A 17,874-nucleotide genomic window follows, 5' to 3' on the forward strand; every position below is an offset into this window, starting at 1 on the left:
CATTATTGGAAAATCAAACAATCGATACTAATAGCTTTTGCAGCATGTGTTTGTACTTGCAGTTGTGTGAATACATTGGTCATACAGATGACGGCACCAAGTGTCTTGATTAATAATGTCTGAAATCTAATTTTAATATGATGGTTGGCAACTCAAATGTTAAAACCAATTTCAAAACCATACATAATATGACAAGTGAGACCCACATTGGGGAGTCTCATACAGTGCCTTGAAAAAACCTGGACACTCGAGTCACATTTAAACCAAATGACTTCTTTTCTCAAAACTCATTTCTGAGGCATTTTTTATTACCTAAACTATTTCAACTTTAAAATAAATGCAACTAGGTTTGATCTTGAGATCTAAAGTCATCATATGTTTTCAAGTATTCAAATTGGACTGGAAAAATAATGTTAATACCTGATTAATATTTGCTGATTAATGCATTAAAATAAACACAATTAACATCTTTTTCACTTCCTGAGGTAAATGAAAATACGGTAGACTACAAAGCGGTAATGTTCATGGTAATGTGGCCCACCAGAAGCGGCGTTTCGACACACGTGTGCTACACGCATCATGGGTTTCTCTCTAAAAAGGCCTAGTATATTTGTGCGGACTCACTGCTTCATTGAAAATTTCTTTTCAGTCATGCTGCACAAAATCTGTACTGTAAAACATCAGACCATATTTAAGACTGAAAAATTATATTTATGCAAATTTATTTCAGGTACAAAATAATATACTGCTACAGACAATGTAAATAAAATAACACTCTCAAAAAGATAAAGAACAAATTGAATCTTTCATAAATTAATTGTACTTGGGTTGGCTATATTCATTCTTGACACATGTCAAGAGCTTTGGCAAGAATTCCCTCAGAGGCATTTCAGTTTGATGTTTATCAGCAGGTTTGCAGGTTTTCTGAAATAAAGTAAATGGCATGGTTACTCAACTCAAATAGGATGGAGGTATCGTATAAAGAAGATATAAAATTCCAGAGTTCAACTTACCACATGATGCATGTTAAACATGTTTAAATTCCTCATTAGTTTCTTGTCAATACGGAAATGCTCAAATTTGGCACCAGACAGCCCAGAAACCTTAGTTTTCAGTTCTTGCTCAGCCTGGCAGAAAACCTCATGCTGCAAAGATATTGAAATCACACGTAAGACCAGGGCTTGAATCCTTCAAATGTGATTGTTAGCATTAAAAAGCTTTACAAAAGCTGACAGAAATGTACAAATCACAGCAGGAAAAAACATTTTGTGCTTCAGCCCATAAATGTTACCACATACTAGCAACAAAACCCAATTAAGCAAATAAAAGACACGGAAGGATCCGAAATAGTGATAATGGTGTCATTAAAAATAAAAATCCATGTGTATCATCTCACCTTACAGCCATGCATTTGCAGTTCTGCCAGGAAGATTATCTAGAAATAACAGGTAAAATTAATATTGCAATTACTTTCTATCCTGTATATAAAAGTAGGCAGTTTTGGCTTACTATACTATTATCTATACTTTAGTTATCTATCTTACCTCAGTCTCCTTTGAGAAATTTTTCACTGCTTTGTCCAGCTCATCAATAAGCTCTCCCAATAAAGTCTTATCGCTGTGTTTCACAGGATTGCTGGAGACTAATACAGCAAAAGCGAGCAGAAGTATAGTCTTCATCATTTTGTCTGTCTGCTTGGGTTTCTCAAGACTTTGGTAGTTTGAAGGCCAGAGGTACCTGACTCCACCACTGCTGAATGCTATGTATATATACTCGCAAAAAGCCTTTTTGCATCGTAAGCTAAGCTTTGTTCATTGGCTGATAGCTGTGCGCTCACTGAATATCTTGATTGAGATGTGGTTGATAATTTGTCATATTGTCCTGATTTCCTGGAACTGACACTGACAAACTGCCAAGAAAGATCATAATGATTTTGGGTAAGAGGCCTCTAGATGGGGTGCTGAAGGCCACATCTTCACTATGCTTGCTTGTGCAAATAAGTTTCAATACTGCAAAATCAAATGATCAATACTGATAGCTTTTGCAGCAAATCTGCATGTGTTTGTACTTGCAGTTGCATTGATACACTGGCGATGTATTAGTCATACAGATGACGGCAGCAAATGTCCGGTGATTAACAACATTTGAAAACTAATTTTAAGATGTTGGTTGGCTGAACTTAAATGTTAAAGCTAATTTTAGAAATATATGGCAAGTAATCCCTCTAATGGCACATTGGTGATTAATGTATGTGTGGATTTCATTGCTTACAAATGATCAAACCAAATAACATTCTCAAAACTAATTTCTTATGCAGTTTTATTACCTAAACTATTTTTTTAACTGAATTTATTTTTGCCCTCATGTCCTAGCAGAATAACCACATCTTTGGACTTTGGACATGTTCCACAAATATCTGACACTTAACATTCATAAAAAAAAAAAAAAAGACAATATTTAAATAATTCCTCACATTATACGTATAGTTTTGTCATTCAAAACTTATAGTAAAACACTAGTGTGCACGATTTCTTAAAAATAAATGCAACTTGGTTGATCTTTTGATATATTATGTAAAGACATTTTTAAGTATCCAAATTAGGGTTGGGAAAAAAATTATTGAAATTTCCGTGATTAATATTAGCTGTTTAATGCATTAAAAAAATAAATAATAATAATTAACACAGCATCAGTTTTTGCACATCCTAAAGTACTTTTACTTTACTTTTAGTCATTTAGCAGACGCTTAAATCCAAAGCGACTTACAAATAAGAAAAAGTAACTAAAACTAAAAGTTAACACTCTGTAAATACTCTATACACACCCATTTAAGAAAATACAGAAATTAAACAAAATTGACAAATGCATACAACAACAACATTTCAATAGTAAACATATAAAGGGAATAAAATAAAAATAAAAAGCGATACTTATATCCTTTGCCGGTGTCCTAGTACTAAAAGGACTAAAGTAGCTATGTGTTTCCCCAAATTATATAATTATATAAACATTATATAATGTGTTTCATGCCAGGGCTGAGCAGATTTAAATATGGTTAGGATTTATGTGAATATTGTTTACATGAAATAAAAACTGAACGTGATTAATTAGTTTAATTTTGATGAATTATTGTTTTTAATTGATCAGCAGCACTATTCCAAATACTTTTTGATGCCAAGACGAAATAAAATAAATTAGAATGCGTTCTCTTTTTTTTTTTATGGATATATATTTCTGAAAAAAGTCAACTAAATTTACAAGAAGGCCAACATACACTTTTAGTAGGTAGGTACAGGGAGGCTGATAAACCTCATGTTTAGGTCATGCCTAGCAACCGTCCAAAAACTGAACTTTGATTCTGTCACCTTTGTAGACTAACCGTCTTTCTTCTCTCGTCTGATCTGATGCATCAGTGCAGGTAGGAGTTGAGAGTGTTTATGTTACACTTCATGATCTCTGAGCACTGGTCCTGGTTCTTCCTGATCCTGTAGAAATGCTCCACATAGTTGGACCGTCCCAGGAGCTCCACAAAATCCTCATCGTGGGTGATAACAGGAAGCTGGAAGTTGCGTTGGCAAGAACGACTCTTGATTATCCTACAAAGAAACCAAAAGTTTTAGTTACATAGCAAATAAAAATGGTTGTTTTGTCATGTTTCTCCAGCTGTAAATAGACAGTTTCCTGTTTAAAGACTGGCTATGTATGTATGTATGTATGTATGTATGTATGTATGTATGTATGTATATATATATATATATATATATATATATATATATATATATATATATATATATATATATATATATATATATATATATGCAGTGCCCTCCAAAAGTAGGAACAGTAAAGACAAAATTGCTCTGTTGGTGGTGGAGTCAAGACATTTACAAATATGATTAAAAGATGAATATGAGACAAAACGAATGTCAGAATGTCACATTTTATTATTGGGTGATTCATGTTTTACCAGCTAAGAAGTTCAGCACTTTTAGAGTTCATCCCTCTATCTGATGTGAGCATAAGTATTGGAGCAGTTGCCTCACAGGTCTTTCTAAGTGATCAGCTGTGTCCTGTTGCATTAATTCTTCAGATATTAAAAGCAGGGAATGTGTCGTATCAGTTATATCCATTACTTCTGTATTCTGAATCTTGCATTCGATGATGACACACACAAACCAGGATGAAGATGAGGGAGCTGACTTTGAGAGAAAAGCAAGCAATTTGGATGCTAAAAGAAAAGAAGTCAGTTAGAGCTCTAGCAAAAACAAAGGGCATGGAGAAAAAGTTTGGAAACCACCAGCAACCAACAACTACCTGATCGGCTGAGAAAACAACAGTAGTTGATGACAGACAAATCATAAAAGCTGTGAAAATGAATCCTAAAAGACATGTCTGTAAAATCACCAACAACTTGTCACCAACAAAGCTGGGGTGATGCTCTGACAATCTACTGTCCTCAGGAGACTTTGACACAGAATTACAGATGCTACACAGCAAGATGCAAACCTCTGACCAGCACCAAAAATAGAAAGGCAAGATTAGAGTTTGCAAAAAAGCACAAAGGTGAGCCAGAAGAGTTTTGGAACTGTGTTTATGGACCGATGAGACAAAGATGAACCTTTATCTAAGTGATGCGAAAGCAAAAATGTGGAGAAAAAAAGGGAACTGTAATGATCCCAAGCATACAGCCTCATCTGTAAAGCATGGTGGAGGTGGTGTCATGGCATGGGCATGCATGGCTGCATCTGGAACAGGCCCTCTCCACTTTACTGATGACTTAATGTATGATGACAGTAGCGGAATGAATTTGGAAGGGTACAAAACCATCTTGCCTACCAATATTCAAGAAAATGCCACCAGATTCATTGGGAAGTGCTTCATATTGCATCAGGACAATGACTCAAAACACCCTGCCAGTTCAGTCAAGGAATTTATAAGGGCAAAGAAATGGAAAGTCTTAGATTGCCCAAGTCAATCTCCAGATTTAAATCCGATTGAAGATGAATTTCACCAGCTGAAGAGGAGAGTAAAGGCAGAAACTCCCCAAAACAAGCAACAATTGGAATTTATATCTGCCTTATGTTCAACTGTCCCAATACTTATGCTCACATCAATGAGTGGGATGAACTCTAAAAGTGCTTATCTTTTTATTTGGTAAAACATGTGTGTTAAAACGGCTAATAATAAAATGTAGTTTTGTCTCATATTCATCTTTTAATCATATTTGTAAATGTCTTGTCTCCACAGCCAACAGAGCAATTTGGTCTTTACTGTTCCAATACTTATGGAGGGCACTGTATATATATATATATTTTAAATAAAAGACTTACTCCACCAGTGCGTGTGCCAAAGACTCTATATTCTCTTTGTCTAGGTTGGTGGTGGACTCATCCAGTGCCAGAATCCCACAGTTCAGACAAAACGTCTCAGCCAGAGCCAACCGTATTATGAGAGAGGCAAGAACCTGCAGACAAACACGCAGTAAAGCCAAAGATTACAAACACTTAATTGGAAATAATAAAAATAGACAGCTTTGCTTTTATTTTGCAGTTACACACTCCGATCTAGTAACAGTCTGATCTATAAACCAATAAACAGTTTATAATGCTGTTATGCTGAAACAGTTCTACTCTACTCAGCCGTCATCGAGTCTGTTCTGTGCACATCAATGACTGTCTGGTTTGGTTCCGCTACAAAATCAGACATCAGAAGACTACAGAGAATGGTTCCGACTGCTGAAAGAATTATTGGTGCTCCCCTGCCTGGTTCTAGACACGTACGTGATTTCGTATGATTTCCACGATGGAGAAAACACGGACAGAATCCAGTCATAAAAACGGAATTTACAGTTTAACACGGAATGTCACGGAATTTGTCAAAGTTTAGATGAATTAATCAAAAGTAGGTCATTACACTTAAATCAGATCGCCATATGGACTAGTATCCGTAAATATTGAGCCGCAAAAGTCTATTCAAATATGAATCCTGCATATTCTGTGTCTGTGTGAATGAATGAATGGCGGTTTAGTTTACTACATAGACTGAAGTTCGTGTGACGCTCGCAGTGATTTCAGCATCTGCCGTCTCATTGAGGACATAAATACATAAACAACATCTCCAGAACTGTTCTGAGAGTCACTTCACGAGCATTTTACCGTTTCATTTGAGTAAAACCATTGTCAATTTAAAGGTATTCACGGCAACCCGACAAAATAAAAGTTTGTTTTTACTTAAAAGACATTGTGCCAGAAATATATTACTATTATTTAGCAGAATGTATGTGATACTACTTCTAATGTTGAATGAAATTAATAAAACTTTATTTTTAAGAAATAATCTCACAATATTTCTTCCATGTTATAATTTGAATAGTAAATCCCCTTTATTTACCAAAAAATATAATGTTTAAATATGATTAATTAAGAGACAAAATAAATTTGGGTGAAACTTGTTTACTGTTTTTCATACTTTTATTATTTGCGGAAAAACTTGAAACACAATTTTAAATAAGTATAAAGAATGGCATTGATTTTTGTACATTTTCTTTTTGTTTGACTATAAAAATAGTGTGTTTTTTAATTAGCATGTTTTTGTGTTTTTCTTTGGTACAGGGAACCGTGGACTTTCACTGGTATCGGTACCGAATACAAAAATGTTGGTACCGTGACAACACTATGGACAGCGCTACAGAGCCCCAAATACCAGGACAGCCAGGCACAAGAACAGTTTCTTTCCCCAGGCAATCTAACGTATGAACAGTTAAATGTTCTCCACATTATGCAATAAAATTGTGCAATAACCTTATATTTATTTGTTACCACCTCCATCCTAGCACATCCCTGCATCTCATTCTATTCTATTCCATTCTATCATCTATAGCACAACTGTACATACAATTGATTCACTTTTCAATTTTTGTCTATTTATATTTAGATGTGTATTTTTTATTCTCATTTTTATTGTCTGTGTGTTGTTGTCTCTGTGTACTGGAAGCTTTGTCAACAGATAATGTTTTCATTAAATATGCATCACTTATTTTATGAACATTACATTTAATGGGGACCCACAGGGGTGATTCTAAGAGACCGAAAATAACTGTTCAATGGCGCACAAAAAGGCAATGCATTTTTCTAAAGAAACCCATGATGAATGCAGTGGCTTTTTGACCTTTTGTCCAGCACTGCAACGTCCACGCATGTCCAAAGCAGTGTCTCCTTTGACCATTACCACTCTATAGTTATAGGTCCTTCTTTTCAGGCCAGCAGAGGTGTTCTCATCCACATCAGACCGTATCTCCACATACTCAATGTCTGTGAGAGATCAGGAGACATGTAAACAAAAGTATAATTGCGTTTAAAGAAAGAATCAGCATGGGATATATCAAGTCAAGCACCAGTCATGGCAGACCTTGTCCTCTGTATATGCTACGCTATAAATCTCTGATGATTTTATTAATCTCCTCCATCTTCATGCTGTGAAACTTCATTATTGTTCTGTAATAAAAAAAAGAATACAATAAAAATAAATGAATAAAATACCTTTGCCACTATCTTAAACTCCAAGTAAATCTTCAAAACCTGTAATCTTTAGCAAATTTTAAATGGGATTATTGTATCCCATTCATAAATGTAATTTATAATGCTATTACGCCTAAATTCACTTACAATGATTCTGTTTTTAATCTGACTGATTAGAGTTTATAGTATTTTATCAGTATTAATAAGAATTATTATTATTTAATTCATACGCATTATTATTATTTAGACAAAATAGTATTGAACTTTGGTAAGAATTTAGACTAATCTAATGCATTAAGCACCATGAACTAAAACAATACATTTAAGGCATTTACTAATCTTACTTGATGTTATGTATATGTATTAATGTATACTAATACACAAACCCGATTCCAAAAAAGTTGGGACACTGTACAAATTATGAATAAAAACAGAATGCAATGATGTGGAAGTTTCAAATTTCAATATTTTATTCAGAATACAACATAGATAACATACCAAATGTTTAAACTGAGAAAATGTATCATTTTAAGGGAAAAATAAGTTTATTTTAAATTTCATGGCATCAACACATCTCAAAAACGTTGGGACAAGGCTATGTTTACCACTGTGTGACATCCTCTCTTTTTATAACAGTCTGCAAACGTCTGCGGACTGAGGAGACAAGTTGCTCAAGTTTAGGAATAGGAATGTTGTCCCATTCTTGTCTAATACAGGCTTCTAGTTGCTCAACTGTCTTAGGTCTTCTTTGTCGCATCTTCCTCTTTATGATGCGCCAAATGTTTTCTATGGGTGAAAGATCTGGACTGCAGGCTGGCCATTTCAGTACCCGGATACTCCTCCTACGCAGCCATGATGTTGTAATTGATGCACTATGTGGTCTGGCATTGTCATGTTGGAAAATGCAAGGTCTTCCCTGAAAGAGACAACGTCTGGATGGGAGCATATGTTGTTCTAGAACTTGGATATACCTTTCAGCATTGATGGTGCCTTTCCAGATGTGTAAGCTGCCCATGCCACACGCACTCATGCAACCCCATACCATCAGAGATGCAGGCTTCTGAACTGAGCGCTGATAACAACTTGGGTTGTCCTTGTCCTCTTTAGTCTGGATGACATGAGATTTTCCAAAAAGAACTTCAAATTTTGATTCGTCTGACCACAGAACAGTTTTCCACTTTGCCACAGTCCATTTTAAATAAGCCTTGGCCCAGAGAAAACGCCTGCGCTTCTGGATCATGTTTAGATATGGCTTCTTTTTTGACCTATAGAGTTTTAGCCGGCAACAGCGAATGGCACGGTGGATTGTGTTCACCGACAATGTTTTCTGGAAGTATTCCTGAGCCCATGTTGTGATTTCCATTACAGTAGCATTCCTGTATGTGATGCAGTGCCGTCTAAGGGCCCGAAGATCACGGGTATCCAGTATGGTTTTCCGGCCTTGACCCTTAAGCACAAAGACTGTTCCAGATTCTCTGAATCTTTGGATGATATTATGCACTGTAGATGATGATAACTTCAAACTCTTTGCATTTTTTCTCTGAGAAACTCCTTTCTGATATTGCTCCACTATTTTTTGCCGCAGCATTGGGGGAATTGGTGATCCTCTTGCCATCTTGACTTCTGAGAGACACTGCCACTCTGAGAGGCTCTTTTTATACCCAATCATGTTGCCAATTGACCTAATAAGTTGCAAATTGGTCCTCCAGCTGTTCCTTATATGTACATTTAACTTTTCCGGCCTCTTATTGCTACCTGTCCCAACTTTTTTGGAATGTGTAGCTCTCATGAAATCCAAAATGAGCCAATATTTGGCATGCCATTTCAAAATGTCTCACTTTCAACATTTGATATGTTATCTATATTCTATTGTGAATAAAATATAAATTTAGGAGATTTGTAAATTATTGCATTCCTTTTTTATTCGTAATTTGTACAGTGTCCCAACTTTTTTGGAATCGGGTTTGTATGTGTATATTAATGCTTACTTGATGTTAATTTCTCTGTATCCTAATACATTTGACATCTTATTGGTATCAATGGAATTTCAATTTCAGTGCAGGTGTAATACAATAATAAAGCAATACAACGGCAAATTGCAAAGCTTAACATATGAACCACTCGTGTCTAGCAAACATGTTAGTAAAGTATATGAAATTTCATCTATTGCTATTTCTCCATTTATAAGTAGTTGATCCTATGCATAAGTTAAATTTTTCAAAATAATAGTGGCAATAAAAGCAAATGAAGAATGATTTATTAGAAGTATCTGTTAGAGTACTAAATCGGAAAGACTTGTAAAATGCTATTTTGACCGTAAGACTTTTTTCATTTTTTTTTTTTTTTTTTATTAGAACTGATATTAGAAGAAATCTTGCATCTAAGCATGGTGTGTCCTATCAGATTGCCACACTTCCTCTACTCCTCTGCACAAACAGCAATGATGGTATCATGGTGAGAAGAACGGGTCAGCTGCTTTAATGCCAGACACAGTACTTTCTCCAACTGCTTTACTAGGTAGCACTCAATCAAAATCCTAGAAATCAGAGTTCTTTGGACAGCTGTCCATGTACAGTGTCTGTTTGAAGCACACAGCTGCAGAGAATTTGATAAGTGATGCCACATTCATAAATCCTGATTCTCTGACTTGACAAATGTGCAATCAATCTTTGAAGCAGTTAGAGACTAAAGCAGTTAGGTTTGGCTTTGATATACCGGTGGTCGACCAATATAGGTGTTCAAACGGAACATACCTAGAATATATTTTAGAATGATTGGAAAATCTAAAATCCAACTATCCATTTCAGAAGGAAGGAATGTTTTCTGTGTGTATTCCCTCTCTAATGCTTCCCTCCTCTGAGATCCACTAATGAGTGATGCCTTGTGGTACCATCAAAGAGAGGCACAAAATCACTTTCCAGAACATTATCATTCACCGTTCCTGGCTGGTGGAATGATCTTCCAACCCCTATCCAGAATGGAGATTCCCTGTCAATTTTAAATTTTCTGTAAACTCGTCTCTTTCGTCACTATTTGACTTCATCCTTTTTTTTTTGTCTAGCTTGTACTTATTTGAACAATGCTTGAAACTTAGCATTATGAGCACTTCCTGTGTCTATTTGCTTCTTTAAGATGAATCACTTGATGTATTCCCCAATTGTAAGTCGCTTTGGATAAAAACGTCTGCTAAATTAATAAATGTAAATGGGTCGGTGCCACAATAGAGTGTGAGGACCAGAACCCCCCAGACTAGCTGTCACCCCCCTCCTGAAATCTCATTTAATGTAGAACACAACACAGATGTTAGAGTATTTGCACTGATCACATAACTAGGTTATTTCATCGACAGTTGGTCAGGTAGCTAGAATTCAGCTCTTCTAATGGTGAGTTTTATGTTTTTATATTTTACTGTATGCAAATATAATGCTAAGCTTATTTTATTAGGCTCAGTATTTTATTTGATCTAACGTTGCATAACATTTATTAGCGACTGTATGTGACTGCACAACATTACTGTTGTTAAACCTGTCAGCATGCTCAAAGCTGCTGCTTTTTTCCATTTAGTCTTTTATGGCTTGTGGCTAGCTATGATTTTTTGATAAAGTAACTACTCAGCATCTGAATAATTATCTGAAGTGCCACATTGTGCATGGTGTAGTTCTGCATTTAAGTTCTGCTCTCGGCACTTATTTTATTTCCCAAAAACGAATCTGAAAACAGAAATAGATATTTATTCAATGATAGGCCACATCCAAGGGTTTGCTAGAAGCCAAGTGACAAACCCTGAAACCTTGTAAGAATATATTGTGGTTTTTAAGAGTGTTGCACAATTTGGCCTATTTCTGGCGCATACTGATTAAAGTCCAAACCAGTCATTACGCAATAAATGCTGTTGATTTATTAATAATATATTTACAATTGAGCAATTACTATTATACAATATAATATCATTAATATACCACTACACCTACTGTATCTCCAATACTTACTAATAAATATTTTTGGAGTGAAATGACTGATCTTTACCATACTGACAACTGTATCATTGAGCAAAGAAAAATCATTCACACCATTTAAACATGAGAAAATTAAGATTTCTTGAAAAAGTAAGGATAACGCCTCTGCAATGTAGATGACGCCAGAGTGATTTAGACACCCACAGACCTGAACCTATGAACGCACAGGACGATACTGATCTAAACCAATGACTTCCTCTGTATATTCCTCCATGAGAAACCAGCAACATCATTTAGACCGCGTTTTTGAAATTAATGCTTGCTGCTTTAGCAATATTGCTGAAACTATGTATTTATGCAGAAGCCAGGATGTTCATGTGGTGTAATTCGCCTTCAAGTCTGGTGTACGTCACTTCTTGAACCTATTCACACCACTTAAACCGTAACTTGGGCAGTAGCTCCACGATAAAGTAGTTTAAATACATTTTTAGTACATTTAAATGTAAACACATTTCTGGCATCCCTATGTCCTCGGTGGAAAAAAAACGGCATTTGAATTTTATCCGAACCAGTATAGATTCACAAGGAAATTAATTTAGTTTCAGTACTAGTTCCACAATTATAGGGGCTTTCGCACCACTTACTTCTAGGAACTAGCCAGCAGGGTGGTTCCTAGAGAACCAATTTCTCCCTCTTGCCTGGTTGCATTCACACCGGCACCAGGAACTCTGAAGCGGCCAACAGCGATGTCTTTATTCACGGCATTTACAATCATAACCTGTGAATGAAGGACACTGTAATCTGAGGTGTTTTTGTTGTGTGTCGCGGGTTTCGTGATAACGGAGATGGAATATAAACACATTTTTTTTGACTAAAAGAGCAAAAAGTTGGGCTAAGAGACAAAATTTTCTATGACAACTTGCAGTGTTATCGAGGCTGAGAAAAGAACACAACACTGCAGACAACAGGTAAATGCCATTATCGCTGTTTTCCATGTTTGTTGAGAAAATATTTTTACATGGCTTTGTAAATGTGCCAGGTAACCGGTGTTTCATGTGCATTTGGCCAGTCAGCGTACACTTACGTTACTGACAGTTCCTACAGAACTGTTAGACCCTACTCTGAAGTAGAAGCTAATTTCGCTTCCCCAACCAGAGATCCCATAACTAAATACTTTCCTATTTCCTGCAGTGCAAACATGCCAAAAAGTGGGTACTTATGCCAGTGGCTCTAGGAACTATGAAAAGGTTCCTCCGGTGCAAAAGCCCCTTATGTGTAATAATATCAATAATTTTTCACAGCTGTCCTACCACCTGTCTTTTGCATCCTATTTACCTACATCTTCATATTTCTCCTGGCTTTTACCCACAATCACACAAATCTTCAACGCAGCTTTTACAGGTAATTTTCTTTTTTTAAGCTTCCTTGAGGGAAGAGTATTCAAGGTACATCAGCTAACCACTGGGGATCTTCAGGGATTGGTATTTGGCCCTCTTCTGTTCTCAATATACACAAACTCCCTGCATAGCTCTATCTGTCATTCTAATTTGACAATACCACCATCTAAGCTGGTATGTCTGAATGCCTTTCAGACATATATTATAAACTAGTCCTGGATAATTGTTGATCCTCAATCAACCAAAAAGTGCCCACCTCACACCCCTTGTGGTCAAACTCCACTGGTTGCCTATAGCCACCTCCATTAATTTCAAGGCTTCAAGACTGTAACTGGAACAGCACTTTCCTAGCTTATAACACATGTACAGGTCTATGTTCCCACTAGTGCACTACAGTCAGTGAGTGAGTATTACCTAAAGGTTCCATGATAAAGTGGTAAAAAGCCACATCCCAGAATCTTATGTCTCCCTGTTCCTCTGAGACCTTTAAGAAACAGCTGTGCTGAAGACAGACTTCAATCTGCATCTAAACTATCAATCAAAGGCATTTCCTACAAATAAAAACCTACATAAAAAGAAATGCTATCTCCTTTATTTTACTTTTCTGCATCTTTATTTCTGGTCTAGCTTACAATAGCTTTACTAAGTATTTCACAGGGCTCACAAAATTGCTAGCCCAGCGTCCCAGACCTATTGTGTCTTCCAGTCAGACTACTACAAATATTAGGCAATAAAAAGTCTTAAATACCTTAAATGGAATAAGAAGATTTTTAATTATAATTTCAAGAGGTCTTAAATTTGGGGACAGACAGACAAGAAATGTAATATGGCTTAATGTGTTGATTAAACTTCAAAAGGATTTATTTTAGTAAATATGAAAATTGCACCTCTGAAAGTCAAAACACGGTGAGAATGTTTTTAAAATGTATATATTTTATAATAGATTTTGGAATTTTGCATATATTGCAAAATACTTTTTTTCTAATACTGTCAACACCTAAAGATGGCAAAATGACTGTTGCAATGGATACAACAGTTGCTACGGTAAGCATTTTACCCTGTTTTTGGGGAGTCCCTTTGATGAAGCCCACCAGTTAGTGATGATTCAACTGCATCATTAGGGCTAAAAGTCTGAGTCAGACTTCCTTTAGTTTAGATAATAGTGCACACGGCCTGTTGCTGATTACTGCTGCTTACTGTCTGCCGAACCACATCAAAATCAAACCTACACACTCTGACAAACCGCTGCCTGAAACTACCCTTCAGAAAACCCCTGATAACAAAACCTACTTACTGGTCTAGGGCTTTATAGTAGATGTCCAGGTCCTTATTGGCCAACTCTGTTGTTCTCATCACAATCATTTGGTCTCTGTAGAGATCCTCAGCCCGGCAATATTGATGCTCACTGAGCTCTTTACGAAAACGGAGGATCTCGTCTTTGTAGCCTTTCTGTCGACCGAGAGCCACACTGCGGTTCTTTTTCAGGTCCTCCAACTTTTGTTCCACTTCTCGCCGCTCACTTGGCAACATAAGATGGACTTTTTAAGATACACATTAATTTGATGTCCCCTCGCACACTTCGTAAAGATCTATGCAAACTAGTTAACAGTAAAGTAATTTAGAGTTAGTGAGATGGATTGATCTAGAGTTACGGTAACTATAGAGCGTACTTGGCACTTTAAGTCTTCTGAGCTTCTGAAAGTGTGTCAAACCTAGTCAGGACTTCCTAAATGGTACTTGTTAGCTATAATGTGTGATCTCATACTTGTGCAGTTGCTCAACTTCCATGTTGCCCATCTCCTTAACCAAGTCTTCAAGTTTCCTGGACACCTCTTTCAGCTCCTCCACACGCTTTCGTAAGGTCAAGTTATCCTGTAGCCAGCGCTCTTGAACCTGTTAAAAACCAATCATTTAACCACAAATAAAATAGAAAGCCATATGCTTTATTTTTGGGGAAAAAAATAAAGCATATTACGATAAAATATGCATTGAGAAAAATGTCTCAGTTGGTATAGTATCATTTCAAATTAGCAGCTGACAACTGCATTAATCCAAATAATTAAGAGGTCAGAAGATTTTAAGAATTCAATATGCTCACTTGATGGCTGCATTTACATTTGGTATTAACATGTGACGTGTATCTGGACGTTGTCCACATACACATTGAGACGACAAGTGTAAACATGCTTCTGATCTGAATGTTATCTGATCAGCGTGTCCTGGTCCAGAAGTAGTCGAGGATGCATTGTGATTGGATCTCAGTGTAGTGTAAATGCAACCCAGCCATCACGTCTGCATTTGCAGGTCAATGTCACACAAAAATCCACCCCCTCTTTCCCAAACTGTCAGAAGAGAGATGGAGAACACCAGTCCATGGAGCGCTAGTGAGACTCAAATTTTGATGTGTAAAACGTGCCATGACTGAAAATGGTTTTCAAAGAAATCCCACCACTTCAGGTTAACTTTGCACCGGGGCTATCCTCTGCAGACTTATTTAAATATTGCACAGGAAAGAAATATCCGATTGGTTATCCAGAGACCCAATCTGCTTGATCAGATCACATGTTAAGGCCAAGTGTAAACTCAGCCGATATGTGACCTACAAAATATGTTTCTTAATCTTACATTAAACATTTCTGTTTGAACTTTTTCTAAACTTTTATTTCAAGGTTTAAAAGTGATTTTAAATCCAAGATTTATACTTTTGGACATTGTACATGTCATCAGCCACCCAACTTCACAGGTGTGAATTTTATTATACATTTTTGTCACAGACACTGACGTTTCGATTTCTTGAAATGCTGTTAGCTGCATGGTATTAGTTTTTGGTGATTAGTTTTTCAGCACTTTTGATGTGTACATGAGCACAGTATTAGAAGTATATACACCAAAACATAGGCCTATGCAACAACAAAAGCAAAAACACAGCAAGCTTTGCTTGGCACCTTCTGAGTGTCAATGTCTTGTCGAATGTTGCCAATGTCTTTATTGATGTTCTCTCGCTGTTTTTCAGCCTCGTGTAATTGTTTGTCCACCTCTTGTAGCTCAGTTTCTTTTTGCTAAAGAAATCAAAAAGTAAACAAAAATAAATTGCATATAGGAAATGAGAGCTAAACAGATCATTTTGCTGTACCTCTTTGTAGCTGTCCTTGCCCTTTTCTATGTACTTGGTAATCTCTCTTTCAAGGACGGCATTTTATCGCATTTATCTAAAAGAAAGTATAAAGCTTTAGTCAACTGTGATGATCAGCAATGACTTCATCTTGCATTAAAGAAAATATCCACAACCTCTGATGTAGTACATAGAGGTAAATAATTTCACAGTAATAAGAAAATATAAGTCAGATGAAACATAAAACACTAATGCAAAAACAAATTAAGCAACACCTTTTCCTGTCCTTCCTCTGGTTTCTGTCTCCTGCGCTCAGCAAGGTCCTGTTTCTCCTGCTGGAGCTTCTCCAGAGTAGCAGCTAGAGGAGACACCTGCTCCTTTGCATCCTAACAAACAGACAAAACACAATATGAACAACAATAACAATATGATTATACCGATCAAAATCTGGGTTCTATTTTTCAAAGAATTATTTTATGCTTGCCAATTTATTTGGTCAAATATTAAATATTTTATATAAATGTATAAATATTTAAGCTATTCTTGTGATGGAAAAACCAAAAATTTCACCATCATTACTCCAGTCTAATATGCTGATCTCAATAAATATTTCTTCTTATAATCAATTTTGAAAACAGCAGTGCTGCTTAATATTTTTGTGTAAACTGTAATGTTTTTCAAAAATTTATTTTAAATAGATTTTTTTGTAACAATGTAAAAGTCTGTCCCTTTTTAATCAGTTTAATTCATTGTTGCTGAATAAAGTATTAATTAATAATAAAAAAAAATCTTGCTGACCATAAACTTTTGAACAGTAGTGTACATGACAATTTTCATTACTTTTGTGAAATAAAGTTGTACTTTTTCCAAATTAAGCAGTGTATACAGGGTTCCCACTCTAAGCCAAATGTCAAATTCATAATTAAATAAAATAGTTGCTGTTATCAATTTTGTTTTATCTATGTCACCTTGTATTCTAATAAATAAACTTATGACACCAATATTTTAGATACCAATACAATTTTACAAAACTTGATTTAAATTTTAATACCACTGCAAAAACCACTAGTCTAACTATTATAAAATTCAAACAAATTGCAAGTAATAGCCGAGTCCGTAAGTTTTGCCTCTTTGTTGCCATCTCTTTTTGAAAACCTGGAATTGCAGTTTTGTGCGGAATTATCTTGCTTGCGTGGGTTGTGCGCCGGCACGGCTCCAGCGCGGATTAATCTTTTGAGAATGTTTTTGAGGTGAATGTGTGGCTGTCAGGTCACCGCACCGGTGTGAATGTTTACTGTTTACCGCAACGATCCACCACCAGCAGGATCCTCACATGCGATAGCCTATTAGCCGGGAAAACTTCTTTATGTTTACAGGCGTGATGTAATGACGCAGCAGAATTTCCCACGAAAACCTACCCGTACCACTCAAATTAGAAAACATTATTATAAGATAACCGTTGTGAATTGGGCTAAAGTAAGGCGATAGTTTTGAACACTGGCTGGTTATGTACTTGCTCAAATATGTGACCATGCACCACAAAACCAGTCTTAAGTCGCTGGGGTATATTTGTAGCAATAGCCAAAAATACATTGTGTGGGTCAAAATTATTTGATTATTTTTATTTTATGCCAAAAATCATGAGGATATTAAGTAAATCTGAAGTAAAAACAGAATGTGTGACTTTAGCTTTGTGAAATTATGCTAAATGAATGAAACAAACAGCAGACGGGCTGAACGAGATGCAATTTCACTCTCTGACAGCAGGTGGAGCTTACAGAACAGTGAAAAAGCATTTCCTTGGTTACCACGGTAAACCAGCAGCGCTGCTCGTATTAACACTCATTTAAATGCATTATACAGAGGCAAGATGAAAAGAAAACGCCATGTCA

General features: G+C 36.1%; 1 protein-coding gene and 1 pseudogene across 2 annotated transcripts in view; both read right to left on the reverse strand.

Moving 5' to 3' along the window:
* Nucleotides 1-279: 279 nt before the first annotated feature.
* Nucleotides 280-1,816, reverse strand: LOC306856235 (uncharacterized protein). The gene is made up of 4 exons (XM_079395381.1): nucleotides 1,545-1,816; nucleotides 1,397-1,435; nucleotides 1,014-1,145; nucleotides 280-924 (listed from the first exon to the last, which is right to left on the reverse strand). Exons 1-4 carry the CDS (start codon nucleotides 1,680-1,682, stop codon nucleotides 814-816), a joined length of 420 nt encoding a protein of 139 aa, XP_079251507.1. The 5' UTR covers nucleotides 1,683-1,816; the 3' UTR covers nucleotides 280-813.
* Nucleotides 1,817-3,222: 1,406 nt separating this feature from the next.
* Nucleotides 3,223-17,874, reverse strand: part of LOC306855534 (DNA repair protein RAD50-like) — a 33,857-nt pseudogene continuing 19,205 nt past the window's right edge. The window contains exons 13-21 of the transcript XR_013785882.1: nucleotides 16,258-16,368; nucleotides 16,004-16,079; nucleotides 15,816-15,929; nucleotides 14,636-14,763; nucleotides 14,165-14,389; nucleotides 7,408-7,493; nucleotides 7,168-7,310; nucleotides 5,331-5,464; nucleotides 3,223-3,596 (exon numbers count right to left, since the gene is read on the reverse strand). The product of XR_013785882.1 is annotated as a DNA repair protein RAD50-like (transcript). The remainder of the gene's footprint in view (nucleotides 3,597-5,330; nucleotides 5,465-7,167; nucleotides 7,311-7,407; nucleotides 7,494-14,164; nucleotides 14,390-14,635; nucleotides 14,764-15,815; nucleotides 15,930-16,003; nucleotides 16,080-16,257; nucleotides 16,369-17,874) is intronic.

Source organism: Barbus barbus (assembly GCF_936440315.1).
Source record: "Barbus barbus genome assembly, chromosome: 36".
Classification (NCBI taxonomy): Eukaryota; Metazoa; Chordata; class Actinopteri; order Cypriniformes; family Cyprinidae; genus Barbus; species Barbus barbus.